At 35.6% G+C, this 15,650-nt stretch overlaps 1 protein-coding gene across 24 annotated transcripts in view; it reads right to left on the bottom strand.

Moving 5' to 3' along the window:
- FER (FER tyrosine kinase) overlaps nt 1-15,650 on the bottom strand; it is a 464,961-nt gene that overhangs the window by 221,861 nt on the left and 227,450 nt on the right. For 18 of the 24 annotated variants that reach the window (XM_055565828.1, XM_055565860.1, XM_055565856.1 and 15 more), the window contains one exon: nt 11,979-12,182. In XM_055565828.1, the coding sequence (XP_055421803.1) occupies nt 11,979-12,182 (204 nt within the window). Of the gene's footprint in view, nt 1-11,978; nt 12,183-15,650 lie in introns of those variants that run through there. The other 6 variants (XR_008709039.1, XR_008709040.1, XR_008709041.1 and 3 more) reach the window with 2 other exon arrangements.

The raw sequence follows: 15,650 nt of genomic DNA, 5'->3' as shown, positions 1-15,650 counted from the left end.
CTCTTTAGTTCCTCTTCACTATCTGCCATTAGAGTGGTATCAACTACGTATCTGAAGTTGTTGATATTTTCCCAGCAATCTTGATTCCAATTTCTGATTCATCGAGCCTGGCATTTCTCATCATGTGCTCTGCACAGAAGTTAAATAAGCAGGTGACAATATACAGCCTTGATGTACTCTGTTCCCAGTGGAATCAGTCTGTTGTTCCATGTCCAGTTCTAATTGCTGCTTCTTGACCTGCAAACAGGTTTCGCAGGAGGCAGGTAACCGGGTCTGGTATTCCCATCTCTTTAAGAATTTTCCACAGTTTGTTGTGATTCACATAGTCAAAGGCTTTCTTGTAGTGAATGAAGCAAAAGCTAGATGTTTTTCTGGAATTTCTTTGTTTTCTATATGATCCAATGAATGTTAGCAATTTGATCTCTGGTTCCTCTGCCTTTTGTAAATGCAGCTTCTACATCCGAAAGTTCTTGGTTCATGCACTAGTGAAGCCTATCTTGAAGGATCTGGTGCATAACCTTAATACAATGTGAAATGAGCAGAATTATATGGTAGTCTGAACATTCTTTGGCATTCCCCTTCTTTGGGATAGGAATGAAAATTGACCGCTTCCAGGGCTGTGGTCATTGCTAAGCTTTCCAAACTTGATAACATATTAGGTGCAGTACTTTAACACCATGATCTTTTAGGATTTTAGGTCACTCAACCTGAATTCCATCACCTCCACTAGCTTTGTTCATAGTAGTGCTTCCTAAGGCCACTTGACTTCATACTCCAGGATGTCTGGCTCTAGGTGAGTGACCACACCATCTTGGTTATCTGGGTCATTAAAGACCTTTCTTCTATAGTTCTTCTGTGTATTTTTGCCACATCTTCTTAATCTCTTCTGCTTCTGTTAGATCCTTACCATTTTTGTTCTTTATCATGTCCATCCTTGAATGAAATGTTCCCTTGATAGCTCCAATTTTCTTGAAAAGATCTCCAATCTTTTCCATTCTGTTGTTTTCCTTTACTTCTTTACACTGTTCATTTAAAAGGTCTTCTTAGTTTTCCTTGCTATCTCTGGAACTCTGCATTCAAATGGGTATATCTTTCCCTTTCTCCCTTGCCTTTCGCTTCTCTTCTTTTCTCAGCTATTTGTAAGGCCTGCTCAGACAACCACTTTGCCCTCTTGCATTTCTTTTTTCTTGGGGATGGTTTTGATCGCCGCCTCCTGTACAATGTTATGAACTTCCATTCATAGTTCTTCAGGCACTCTGTCAATCAGATCTAACCCCTTGAATCTATTTGTCACTTCCACTGTATAACCATAAGGGATTAGATTTAGTAATACCTAAATGGCCTATGGTTTCCATACTTCCTTCAATTTAAGTCTGATTGTACAATAAAGAGATCATGATCACAGCCACACTCAGCTCCAGATCTTGTTTTTCCTGCTGTATGGAGCTTCTCCATCTTCGACTGCAAAGAATATAATCATCCTGATTTCCATATTGACCATCTGGTGATGTCCACGTGTAGAGTTGTCTCTAGTGTTTTTGGAGGAGGGTCTTTGCTATGACCAGTGTGTTCTCCTGGCAAAACTCTGTTAACTTTTGCCCTGCCTAATTTTGTTATCCAAGGCCAAACTTGCCTGTTACTCCAGGTGTCTCTTGACTTCCTACTTTTGCATTCCAGTCCCCTATGATGAAAAGAACATCTATTTTTTTGGCTAGTTCTAGAAGGTCTGTAGGTCTTCTAGGAACCGGTCAACTTGAGCCTCTTCAGCATCAGTGGTCGGGGCCTTTGACTATTGTGATGTTGGATGGTTTGCCTTGGAAGTGAACTGAGATCATTCTGTGGTTTCTGAGCCTGCACCTGGACACTGCATGTTGGCCTCCTGTTTACTGTGAAGGCTACTCCATTTCTTCTAAGGAACTGTTGCCCACAGTGGCCATCTGAATTAAATTGGCTCATTCCCATCCATTTTAGTTCACTGATTCCTAAGACATCAACGTTCAGTAAAGATGTGACACCAGAAGATGAGCCCCAAGTCGGAAGGTGTCCAATATGCTGGGGAAGAGCAGAGGGCAATGACTAATAGCTCCAAAAAGAACCAAGTGACTGGGCCAGAGCAGAAACGATGCTCAGTTGTGGAAGTATCTGGTGGTGAAAGTAAAGTCCAATGCTGTAAAGAACAATATTTCATAGAAACCTAGAATGTTAGGTCCATGAATCAAGGTGAACTGGACATAGTCAAACAGGAGAGTGTTTAATAAAATGTAATAATGAGATGAAGCTGACAGAGAAAACGAAATTTCAAATTAGCCACTAGTGTCCTAAGATCTTGTATAAATTTCTAATATATCTCTTATAACTAGAGAAATTGTGAATAAAATAATGGGAATTTTCAGTTTCCAATTCTAAAGAACATATCTAGTTTTTAATCTGAAGGTGGCTTTCTGCCACTGACACAGCAATCATGATGGAGTAATACAGAGAGTAACACAAGCAGCAGTACCTCCTTCATGGGCTGAAAGGAGAAACTGACTCCTGGCAATTACTTGTTTAAAGCAATCCTTCTGACATCAGGGACATCCTGAGTCCTAACACAGTGCAAAACCCATCAACTCCCTTTCTTAAAGATGAAGATAAAGAATCTAAAAATAATGCCAAGGACGGGTGCTCACAAAGTTCATCTAAACAACTATGGTGAAGAACAGTTCATTCATAGAACCCTCACGCGCTGTTGGTGGGAATGTAAATTGGTGCAGTCACTACAGAAAACAGTGTAACACTTCCTCAAAAGACTGAAACTTGAGCTGCAATATGTGTGTGCTCAGGAATGTCTGACTTTGTGCAACCCCATGGACTGCAGCCCGCCAGGCTCCTCTGTCCATGAGATTCTCCAGGCAAGAATACTGGAGTGGGTTGACATGCCCTCCTCCAGGGGATCTTTCCGACCCAGGGATCGAACCCTTGTCTGTCTCCTGCATTGGCAGGCGTGTTCCTTACCACTAGTGCCAGCTAGGAAGAAGTATAATATGATCCAGCAATTCCTCCATGTGGTATTTTTCCAAAGAAAATAAAAACTACTTAGAAAAGATATATGCATCCCTATGTTTATTACAGCATCATTTACGATAGCCAAGATATCAAATCAACCTAAGTATCCATCAATAGATGAATGGATAAGAAAGAAGATATATACACACACACACATTGGAATATTAATTGGACATAAAGAAGAATGAAACCTTACCATTTGTGACAACATGGATGGACCTAGAAGATTTCATGCTAAGTGAAATAAGTCAGAGAAAGACAAATATTATGTATGGAATCTAAAAAACAAAACTAACAAAATAGAAACAGACTCATAGATACAGAGCACAAAGTGGTCTTTTCTAGAGGGGAAGAGGGTAGAGGGATGAAAGAAACAGGTAGGGGAGATTAAGAGGTACAAATTTCTAGCTATACAACAAAGAAGTCATGGGACATACTGCATAGCACAGGGAACATAGTCAACAGAGTGCACTGACGTTATAGTGACAGATCATCACTAGACTATCATGGTGATCATTCTGCACTACGCAAAAATATCAAATCACTATGATGTACACCTGAAACAAACACAATATTGGAAGACGATTTATACTTCTATTTAAAAAAACTAAAAAGTACACTCAAAAAATGTTGAAGACTTGTTTCTTGATACACTCAAAATTCCAAATATTACATTTGACCTTGTACAAATCTGTGCAAATGCATTATAATTCAGCTAAGAGGTTGGGTTCACATATAGATAGGCTCTTTCTAAAGTTTCTCTACTTTAAGAATAATGTGTATGATCTTTTTAATGTGTTGTTGGATTCTGATTGCTAGAATTTTGTTAAGGATTTTTGCATCTATGTTCATCAGTGATATAGGCCTGTAGTTTTCTTTTTTGTGGGATCTTTGTCAGGTTTTGGTATTAGGGTGATGGTGGCCTCATAGAATGAGTTTGGAAGTTTACCATCCTCTGCAATTTTCTGGAAGAGTTTGAGCAGGATAGGTGTTAGCTCTTCTCTAAATTTTTGGTAGAATTCAGCTGTGAAACCGTCTGGACCTGGGCTTTTGTTTGCTGGAAGACTTTTGATTACAGTTTCAATTTCCGTGCTTGTGATGGAGCTGTTAAGATTTTCTATTTCTTCCTGATCGAGTTTTGGAAAGTTGTACTTTTCTAAGAACTTGTCCATTTCTTCCACGTTGTCCATTTTATTGGCATATAATTGTTAATAGTACTCTCTTATGATCCTTTGTATTTCTGTGTTGTCTGTTGTGATCTCTCCATTTTCATTTCTAATTTTATTGATTTGATTTTTCTCCCTTTGTTTCTTGATGAGTCTGGCTAACCATGACCAAGTGGGCTTTATCCCAGGGATGCAAGGATTCTTCAATATCCGCAAATCAATCAATGTAATACACCACATTAACAAATTGAAAAATAAAAACCATATGATTATCTCAATAGATGCAAAGAAAGCCTTTGACAAAATTCAACATCCATTTATGATAAAAACTCTCCAGAAAGCAGGAATAGAAGGAACATACCTCAACATAATAAAAGCTATATATGACAAACTCACAGCAAACATTATCCTCAATGGTGAAAAATTGAAAGCATTTCCTCTAAAGTCAGGAACAAGACAAGGGTGCCCACTTTCACCATTACTATTCAACATAGTTTTGGAAGTTTTGGCCACAGCAATCAGAGCAGAAAAAGAAATAAAAGGAATCCAAATTGGAAAAGAAGAAGTAAAACTCTCACTGTTTGCAGATGACATGATCCTCTACATAGAAAACCCTAAAGACTCCACCAGAAAATTACTAGAACTAATCAACGACTATAGTAAAGTTGCAGGATATAAAATCAACACACAGAAATCACTTGCATTCCTATACACTAATAATGAGAAAACAAAAAGAGAGATTAAGGAAACAATTCCATTCACCATTGCAACGGAAAGAATAAAATACTTAGGAATATATCTACCTAAAGAAACTAAAGACCTATATATAGAAAACTATAAAACACTGGTGAAAGAAATCAAAGAGGACACTAACAGATGGAGAAATATACCATGTTCATGGATTGGAAGAATCAATATAGTGAAAATGAGTATACTACCCAAAGCAATCTATAGATTCAATGCAATCCCTATCAAGCTACCAACAGCATTCTTCACAGAGCTAGAACAAATAATTTCACAATTTGTATGGAAATACAAAAAACCTCGAATAGCCAAAGCGATCTTGAGAAAGAAGAATGGAACTGGAGGAATCAACCTACCTGACTTCAGGCTCTACTACAAAGCCACAGTCATCAAGACAGTACGGTACTGGCACAAAGACAGAAATATAGATCAATGGAACAAAATAGAAAGCCCAGAGATAAATCCACGCACATATGGACACCTTATCTTTGACAAAGGAGGCAAGAATATACAATGGATTAAAGACAATCTCTTTAACAAGTGGTGCTGGGAACTCTGGTCAACCACTTGTAAAAGAATGAAACTAGAACACTTTCTAACACCATACACAAAAATAAACTAAAATGGATTAAAGATCTCAACGTAAGACCAGAAACTATAAAACTCCTAGAGGAGAACATAGGCAAAACACTCTCTGACATACATCACAGCAGGATCCTCTATGACCCACCTCCCAGAATATTGGAAATAAAAGCAAAAATAAACAAATGGGACCTAATTAACCTTAAAAGCTTCTGCACATCAAAGGAAACTATTAGCAAGGTGAAAAGGCAGCCTTCAGAATGGGAGAAAAGAATAGCAAATGAAGCAACTGACAAACAACTAATCTTGAGAATATACAAGCAACTCCTACAGCTCAACTCCAGAAAAATAAATGACCCAATCAAAAAATGGGCCAAAGAACTAAATAGACATTTCTCCAAAGAAGACATCCAGATGGCTAACAAACACATGAAAAGATGCTCAACATCACTCATTATCAGAGAAATGCAAATCAAAACCACTATGAGGTACCATTTCACGCCAGTCAGAATGGCTGCGATCCAAAAGTCTACAAGCAATAAGTGCTGGAGAGGGTGTGGAGAAAAGGGAACCCTCTTACACTGTTGGTGGGAATGCAAACTAGTACAGCCACTATGGAGAACAGTGTGGAGATTCCTTAAAAAACTGGAAATAGACCTGCCTTATGATCCAGCAATCCCACTGCTGGGCATACACACTGAGGAAACCAGAAGGGAAAGAGACACGTGTACCCCAATGTTCATCACAGCACTGTTTCTAATAGCCAGGACATGTAAGCAACCTAGATGTCCATCAGCAGATGAATGGATAAGAAAGCTGTGGTACATATACACAATGGAGTATTACTCAGCCATTAAAAAGAATATATTTGAATCAGTTCTAATGAGGTGGATGAAACTGGAGCCTATTATACAGAGTGAAGTAAGCCAGAAAGAAAAACACCAATACAGTATACTAACGCATATATATGGAATTTAGAAAGATGGTAACAATAACCCTGTGTACGAGACAGCAAAAGAGACACTGATGTATAGAACAGTCTTATGGACTCTGTGAGAGAGGGAGAGGGTGGGAAGATTTGGGAGAATGGCATTGAAACATGTAAAATATCATGTATGAAACGAGTTGCCAGTCCAGGTTCGATGCACGATACTGGATGCTTGGGGCTGGTGCACTGGGACGACCCAGAGGGATGGAATGGGGAGGGGAGGAGGGAGGAGGGTTCAGGATGGGGAACACATGTGTAGCTGTGGCGGATTCATTTTGATGTTTGGCAAAACTAATACAATTATGTAAAGTTTAAAAATAAAATAAAATTAAAAAAAATAAAATTAAAAAATAAATAAAATAAAATGCTATCCTCCAGAAAAAAAAAAAAAAAAAGAATAATGTGACTGTTAATGTGGCTTTAATGACAACGTGACTGAGAGAATTCATATTCATTTTTAAATAAGAGATTTCTTTTTGGAGCTACTAATGATTTCTATGTAAATTTCAAAAGAAGCAATAAAAACAGTAGTAGAGAATAAATTTCCACAAATTCTAACAAAATTGTGTTGACTGTCATTTGTATTACATTTTTAAAAATCAAGTAATATATCATTAAAAAATAAGTATAAATAAAAATATGCTAGGGCTCAATTTTATAAAATAAGAATTATATAGATACATACTATTAGATATTTTTTAAATCTCAAAGAATATTCCCTGAGCCTATAAGGGGGTGTTACTGTGAAGCACACATTCCATGATACATATTTCTGAATCTTCACTAAGAGTATGCATTACTTTTGTTTTTAAAACATTCACAATATCCAGAATTCATTCCTGATTTATCACTGTGCAACTTAAGAATCAATCATGCATACTGATGAAAAACATATAAAAAGCAGAATCAGATTTTGTTGCTACACATATTTCCAGAAGACTATTATTATGCAAGAAAGTCAGACAGAACAGCATAAGCACATAAAAATGAGAAGGGGATTCAATGAATGTTAATTTGAAATATTATGCCTGAGGAGATCTGAAAAAAAAAGAAATTGAGGATAAGCATGCTTCAGAAAAAAATAAAAAGGAAAAAAGGAAAATCATTTCTGAAAGAGGCCAAGATGAATAAGCTGAATAAAAGCAAAATGCTAAAACACTCCTTTCTGGGGTAATACCCAAATCTAAAAATGTAAAACATAAATTTTAGCTTTCTCAAATAAAAACAGCACATTGACTAGTTGTAACATATTACCAGTTAAACCAGTAAAACAGAAAAGGTTGTTGGGGAACCTGAGGAATAATATTAAAATGATCCTGGCATGGCATCTCCTAGTTAACTTTTATTCATTCCTCAGATGTTGTCTCAAATGTTAACTTCCTTAAGTTTTCCAGTTAAAAGCTTTCAGAGCACTGTGTATCTTTATAGCATTTACTATGGTTTATAAATTCATATATTGTATGCGATTTATAAATGACCGTGAATTCTCCCCACCATGTAAGCTCCCTTGTAATATGTCTGGGCCTCAAAAGCACTCACTCGATTAGTATTTCCTGGAAATTAATTAATCAGGGTTTGGAATGGATTTGTCTTATTGTTAAGGAGGAAGTCTCCTAAGTCCCTGTTTGTGTGCCTGGGGCACAGAAAATGGTATCTCATGATGGTTTCATTTTGACTTCAAGGTATATATATACTGCCTTCTCTTGAATCCTTGAATGGCTGGGTAGTGAAACAGTTAAAAGAATCTTAAGCATACAAAGACAAGGCTACAAACTTGGAATTGACTGTCATACAAACAAACTGTGGATCTGTATTTACTTTCACTCAGTCTGTCTGAAGACTCATAGTATGGATTTAAAAGGTAGTTCAAAGAGCCTAGAGACTGGCAACAAAACAAAGCAAACCTGTCTGGTACATTCAGAGACTAATCCATCAGCTCAAAGCGGAACTTAGCACATGACAGACATCCAGTAAGTACCTGCTGAATGAACTGATGATACAACATGCTGAGATACCTAATTTCACATACTTACTACTCATGGCCTCCACTTTTGTGTTATTTTTGATTGGCCCACACCCCAGGGTCCTACAGAATACTTGCTCAACTAGTACTTCTTGATTGAAATGAATGAAGAAATAAAAAACGATGATATGCAATTACAACAGAGGACTTTCCCCCAAGTTTTATTTTAAAATATTTACTATGTTGCTATTTTTCAATTCATTATCAGATGTTAATTCAAATGTTTGGTTCAGTCATCTCTAATTCTGCATCTTTAATGTTTCTCTGTTCATAAATTCTACTAATGTCTCACCTACCAGGTATTAAGCTCACCAAGCAGTAGGCCATGCATTTTTAATTTCACCTTCCTACCTTGCCAACATGGATACTTCCTACCCTCCCAATATGAATAAAATGATACTTTACCAAAATGTGTTTTTAGCAAATGTGTCAGATGAATAAATCAGAGAAATATGAATTGGTACTTTCCTATTAATAACAGCATAAAAGTTTCCTCTGAAATACTTTATCACATATTTTTGTTTATCTTATACAAAAGCAAGGATTTGATTATACATTAACATATGAAATCTAACGATGCTATTTGAATCTATGAAAATCTACCAATATTTATGACACAAGATAAATAGTTTTAGGTACAAAGTCTAACTGTGACTTTACAATATGCACCATAAACAGGTTAATAACTATGGAATAGTCAGTAAGTAACACTAGAATTACACTGAGATTCAGATACTTAGATATGCTTAATACATTAACATCCAATAAAAAGTACAGTTGTCCCCGCTTGAACTAGCTAAAACAACAGACATTCTCTGCTAGCATAGTAAGAAAGGTGAAAACTGAAAGTATCTGCACCCATGCAGGTCAGCCATATGTTCACAGCACGCAGCTTCACACCATGTTGTAAAATAACTGATAGGCACACAAAAATAAAGCGTCAAGCTAGCTGCCACACTAGACTCTAGCTGGCAGAGACAACGTTACTAAAAACAACATTATTTGTGATCAATGAATGCCTCAAACTTAAATATATGATTTTCAAAATAACATTTCCACCATTATTTAAATTTCACAAATAAATCTCAACAGGAACCAGAAAGAATTTTTAAATTCTCCAATTACATTGATATTCCATACAAAGTACGTTTGTATGTTTTCTCAAATAAAGTGTTCAAACAATGGTAAAAATGCCTAATGATCTGCACAGCACTTAATAAGAATATATTCACTCTCCGACTCTCACAAGCACTGTATTGGCTATTACCCCCATTACATCCCAAACCACAGAGCTTATCAAGTACATATCTGGGCTTGAAACCCAAGTTTCCATTGGTCTACTACTTGACATTTTTTCCATTTTCTAAAATCCTATATGTCTTTATATCTTCCTCTCTGAGGACACCTGTCCCCTCACTTATGTACAGCTTTCATAATCTAGTAACGGATTAAAAAGTCATTGATCGGAATAAAATTTCAATAGGCAATATAATAAATATCTGGTAATGACTTCCCCCATTTATAAAACCCTTCCAGACAACAGGTATATGATGAAGGAAATGGAATAATTTTAGACCAAGTCAGAATCACCTACATAAAAAGAAAAAGAATTAAAATTTTCCCAGTAGTCTATTTTACCTCAAAACTCTTATGACTGAAGAACTCAACATTATATAAGGAGGGCAAGTTAAATAAAATTAGGCAGTGGAAAACTGGAGGCATTTACAGAAACATAGGCACTCTCAAAGATCTCTGCAAAATTTCAATGTCAGAGGAAGCCAAATAAAATCTTTAAATGTGAACTTGTAACAATGTCTCATTTTTTGAATATATAATGCTGTTCACTTTAGTTACTTAAAACAAAATGGAAATATAAAGACAGGTGATAATTTCCAAGTGGACCCTTTCCATTTTGTTTCTAAAAAAAACTAATTTAAATTCCTGAGGTTACATTTTAAACTATAATAGGTAATAAAAGAAATATTTCAGTCTTACTGTATGAAACATTTCAAAATAGTAACTTTTAGAGCTTAGAAAATAGAAGGAAACATTCATATAAGTTGTAGTTAGTTCATACTTTACCTACCCTCTTTCCTTCTAAATTCTCACACCATTTTACAAATATTGCCAACATGGTTACAGGTTGTAATAAGGAAGGGTATCTATCAATACACCCATAATTTAAAGATAGATGCAAATTATAAAACAGTTTGCCAAGGAAATAAGGAATGACATACTATTAGAAACAGTAAGTTTGATGTATGAGAGTAAACAATTATAATCATCAAGTTGAGATCTGAATACTATACAAAATTAACATTTTAATATACACTTTAAAAGGCTTATCTTAACCCATCTGATCAGCATCTATTTTCCTTTAAATATAATTCTTAGATGTGACTACACTAAATGCCACTTTTAAATGGTTATTTTTATGATACATGAATTTCAGCTCAGAACTATATCTATGTAACACATAGATAAAATGTAATGTATTATCATTAGATGAATTTATATGTTATATGAACTATGTATGAACTGGAACATATATGTTCCTAAAACCTTCTGAAATTCATCTAATGATAATGGTTCAATCTTCTTGTAAGTACTTAGTGTCGCTATAGTGCCTGGACATTTACTGAAATCCTATAGGCAGCCAGCTTGAAAATTCATGCTGTTTGAAATGATGAGGTTAAAAAATGACAAACAGAAGTATTAATTCCTTCCTATGCCAAAAAGTTTAAAATTTCTCAGTGGATAAAGTTGAAGAATTTTGAAACACTCTTCATCTGTTTAGTGCTTAATAAAGAATGCAACACAAAAGGAAACAGCTTACAAGACTTAAACTTCAATAAATAAATCAGTATAACAAGCAATGTGACTTGATCACTTTTAAAATTCTTCCTAAATTCCTATTTACTGTTCATTAACACCAACAAATAAAAGCTTATACTTAAATGAAAAAAACCCCTTAATCCTCAGTGAATCATAAAACCAATTCAGCTATCACCGTCTCATTCATTAAGGTACTTCATTATCTTGTGGCAACATTTTTGTGCAATTTCAAGGTCCAATTTTAAGAGCATAAAAATCATAATTAAGTTTCTCTAGAAAAAAACTGTAATAATCACATATTTCATTTTTAATTTAAAGGATCATAAACAAAGTTAACTTAAAATATTAAATATTAATGCATTTAAATTTAATGCAAATTGTAACTATTTTTAACTTAATATTTTAAAATGCATATTTCCTTTAAAAGATGAAAATTTCAGTGCATTTTGGAGCACTGAATTTAAGGAATTTAAAAAAACATTAAGTGCTAAAGTTACTGTTATAGGCATTTACCACAAATCATTCATCATTTTATTACCAGTATACCTCAATTAACTACATCAAAATATACATATAAACTAAAGTGGAAACGTACATCAACATATTGTATGATAAAGTGTCTCCTTTGTCCATCAGAAAATACAGAAAGGACATATTCACCAGGTTTCCCATGACTCTCTCGCACCAAGAAGTCTCCTTGCTGTTTTAACAGGTCTTGCGCTTCTATTCTGGGAATTGCACCATGGTACCAGTCCTGTTCTGCCAGAGGTTTCTCAAGTACGGGGATCGTATCACAGAACTTGAGCAAATATTGAAAAAAAAACATTAAGTTAGAGAAGATAGCAATTTTTTTCTGGTAGGACTAATAGCAATTATAAATACTTCTTACCTATGTTCCTCCCTTTAATTGATCAATTAAACATTATCTGAAAACTCTGAGATGTTCATAATCTTTTAATACCTCCTGGAGCACTGATGCTGAAGTGTAATACATACCCTTAAATACTGCAAGATTATTTGTTTTTTCTATCAGACATAGGTACACACAATATTAGCATTTAGAGTTAGCACTTGTAGTCTGAGTCACCATATCATAAAATACATATATTTAAAAATCTTCAATCAGAGGATTATGATGAAATGAGAGTATTATCAGAGACACTTATCATAAACAACTTCATTTTCAAAGAATTAAAAGTTGAATTATATGTTTTTATGGAATTAACTCTTGATCACATGGGCTGCCCACGTCATGGGTTCCAGAAACACTAAGGCTTCATCTGGTGCTGCCTTCTTGCTGTGCCTGCTCATCCTTGCTCCTCCGACTTCCTAAACCATTACCTCTGCCACATGGCTGGTCCTGATCCTACACAGCAATGGCAGACAAAGGCTCAGCTGAAACAGCATCCCTGAAACCACCAAGGTGCAATGACAAACATGTGACAAAAACAAGGCGAGGGGGATATAAGCCATGAGCGCAGCAAGAAGCAAGTCATCTGTTATTTTAGGAGGCCAAATGCTAACAACAAATAGAGATAACTCAGAGCTGGCTATATTTCTTTGAAATGTTTCTAATTAATATGTTGATGTATGGTAAAACCAATATAATATTATAAAGTAATTAGCCTCCAATTAAAATAAATAAATTTATATTAAAAAAATAATAGATGAAAGCATACATCTTATGGTTACAAGTAAAAAGTTGTTTGTTTCTATTTATCACCCACAGAAACTGAACTGCCCCAGTCCTAAGAAATCTTCATAGGTAAGGCACAGGCACCTTTCTGGTAAACGAGAACTAGTTTGAAGAGAGTCTGCACTGTTTCTGTCACTTCGTGGTTTACTGGCTAAGTCATGTCTGACTCTTGCAACCCCCACAGACTGTAGCCCACCAGGCTCCTTTGTCCATGGGATTTTCCAGGCAAGAATCAGTTCAGTTAAGTTCAGTCGCTCAGTCGTGTCTGACTCTGCGACCCCATGAATTGCAGCACGCCAGGCCTCCCTGTCCATCACCAACTCCCGGAGTTCACTCAGACTCATGTCCATTGAGTCGGGGATGCCATCCAGCCATCTCATCCTCTGTCATCTCCTTCTCCTCCCACCTTCAATCTTTCCCAGCATCAGGGTCTTTTCAAATGAGCCAGCTCTTCGCATCAGGTGGCTGAAGTACTGGAGTGGATTGCCATTTCCTTCTCCAGGGGATCTTCCCAATCCAGGAATCGAACTCAGGTCTCCTGCATTGCACGCAGATTCCTTACTGACTGAGCTATGAGGGAAGCCCTCAAGTTTTATCGCTTGAAGAGGCCTAAAATTTACTGGTCAAAGTTCCATTTTATATTAGCTAAAGCCCATCCTACTGACTTAAAAAACTGAGAAATCCCAAACAGAATTCAAAGAAGAGTACACAGTTTGGTTTCTACTTCTACCACCATGTGAGTGTGAATGCTAGTGGCTCAGTTGTGTCCAACTCTTGGTGACCTCATGGACAGCAGCCCACTAGGCTCCTCTGTCCATGGGGTTTTCCAGGCAAGAATACTGGAGTGGGTTGCTATTTCCTTCTCCAGGGGATCTTCCCGACCCAGGGATTGAACCCAGGTCTTCCGCATTGCAGGCAGAGTCTTTACCATCCAAGCCACTATGAGATTAATTCTTTAAATACATATATGATGTATTTAAATACATATATGTATTCTTTAAATACATATATGATGCATCTGTACATGGAAATTGTTTATAAGCTGAATAAGCCTTTTCTTTTGTTAGAATTATGACAAATACTTTACTTTCAAAACAATTTAAATTGTATTCCCAAAATGGGTTTACAATTGAATTATATAAAGAACTAGCCACAACTATGAGATAAAAATAATTATTTTTTTAAAACAAATACATAATCCATATGAAATTAATTTTTGTGTATACTGATACTAACAGTTTATAATTCTTAAAGTAGGTGGTCAGAATGATTAAATATTTCTTCTCTAAAATTTTGTCACAATGGATTTCAATATAGAAAACACTAAAATTTTTACTGTTATAGAAATATTTTCAAGTCTCAACCGATGACGAGTGTTTTATTGATTTTTTCCTCTGAGAAGAATCAATATAGAAAGAAATTCAGTGTCATTTTTAGGCAAAAAAAACTTTTTATTATTATCTCTTTTTTAAAAGGTCTACATAATAGAAAAGCATCACAAACAAGGATATCATATGCTTGATTTCCTCTCCTATCAACCTATCCTCCAAAAGGTTGATTTATTTAGAAGTGGGACAACAAAGAGCCTGGGGAATTCATTAAGTCAGAAGGGCATTTGAAATACAAAAGCTCAGCTAACACAGAAATTCATTTAAGGATCTGAAGGTGAAGAATACATTTTGGGGAAAAAAAATCATTCTGAAACATCTAAGTTTGTTTGTTTGTTTTAAAAAGAGAAATAAATGGGAAGGAACTTACAATGGTATTTCATAGGGATTATACTTCTGTTTTTTTGTTTCATAAGGTCTTTTGGGTAGGAAGGAAAACTTCTGCTGTTCCTGGCCCTAGTCAATACTGTCATGGAACGCAGGCTGAAGTCACTGTGGGTATATGTGTGTGTACATGTGAGACATGCATACACAGGAAAAGGCTGTACATAGCCCCTGACTGCGTCTATCCAGGTCTTTCAGGAATTTCCCTGGAAACACTGGAAAAAACGTTTTTATTAATGTGCTTTCAATTAAATTCTAATGCAGCTTTGCAAGCTTGACATTAACAGAATGAAGGACGTGCCAGCAATGAAATTCAGCATTCCAAAGGATTTCATAATGACATCAAAAATGAAAGGAAGCTTTTTACTTCAAACATCACAACTTTCTCAGCCTAAGTGGGGAAAGATTTTTCCTTGTTATCTAAAATTTTTGTCAAAGACATGGGGAAGATGAAGTTTCCATTTTCAAATGTGCAGTAATATAACATAATTAACAAGTTATACAATAATAAGACAAGCTTTCCTGATTGACTAGACTAGCTATTTACCTATCTTCCCCAGACCTTATTCTTAAAGAATATTCCAGCAAAAACATACTGAACTTAGTTTAATAAAAAGATGGTTTAAATGAAGAGGCAATGAGGAATCAGCCCAAGAAAATGAAAATTTTTTTCCAGACTTAAGAATAAGAGGTTATTTTTTTGTCTTAGTCTAATTAAGACTAATTACCAAGAATTTAATGAATATTTGTATGCTTTTATCTCAAACATTTGAGCACAAGATTAGCTTCTTATGAGAGA

The sequence above is a fragment of the Bubalus kerabau genome, chromosome 1, assembly GCF_029407905.1.
Source record: "Bubalus kerabau isolate K-KA32 ecotype Philippines breed swamp buffalo chromosome 1, PCC_UOA_SB_1v2, whole genome shotgun sequence".
NCBI lineage: Eukaryota > Metazoa > Chordata > Mammalia > Artiodactyla > Bovidae > Bubalus > Bubalus kerabau.
Note: the sequence above shows the minus strand (reverse complement) of the source record. Positions and strands in the feature narration are given on the sequence as shown.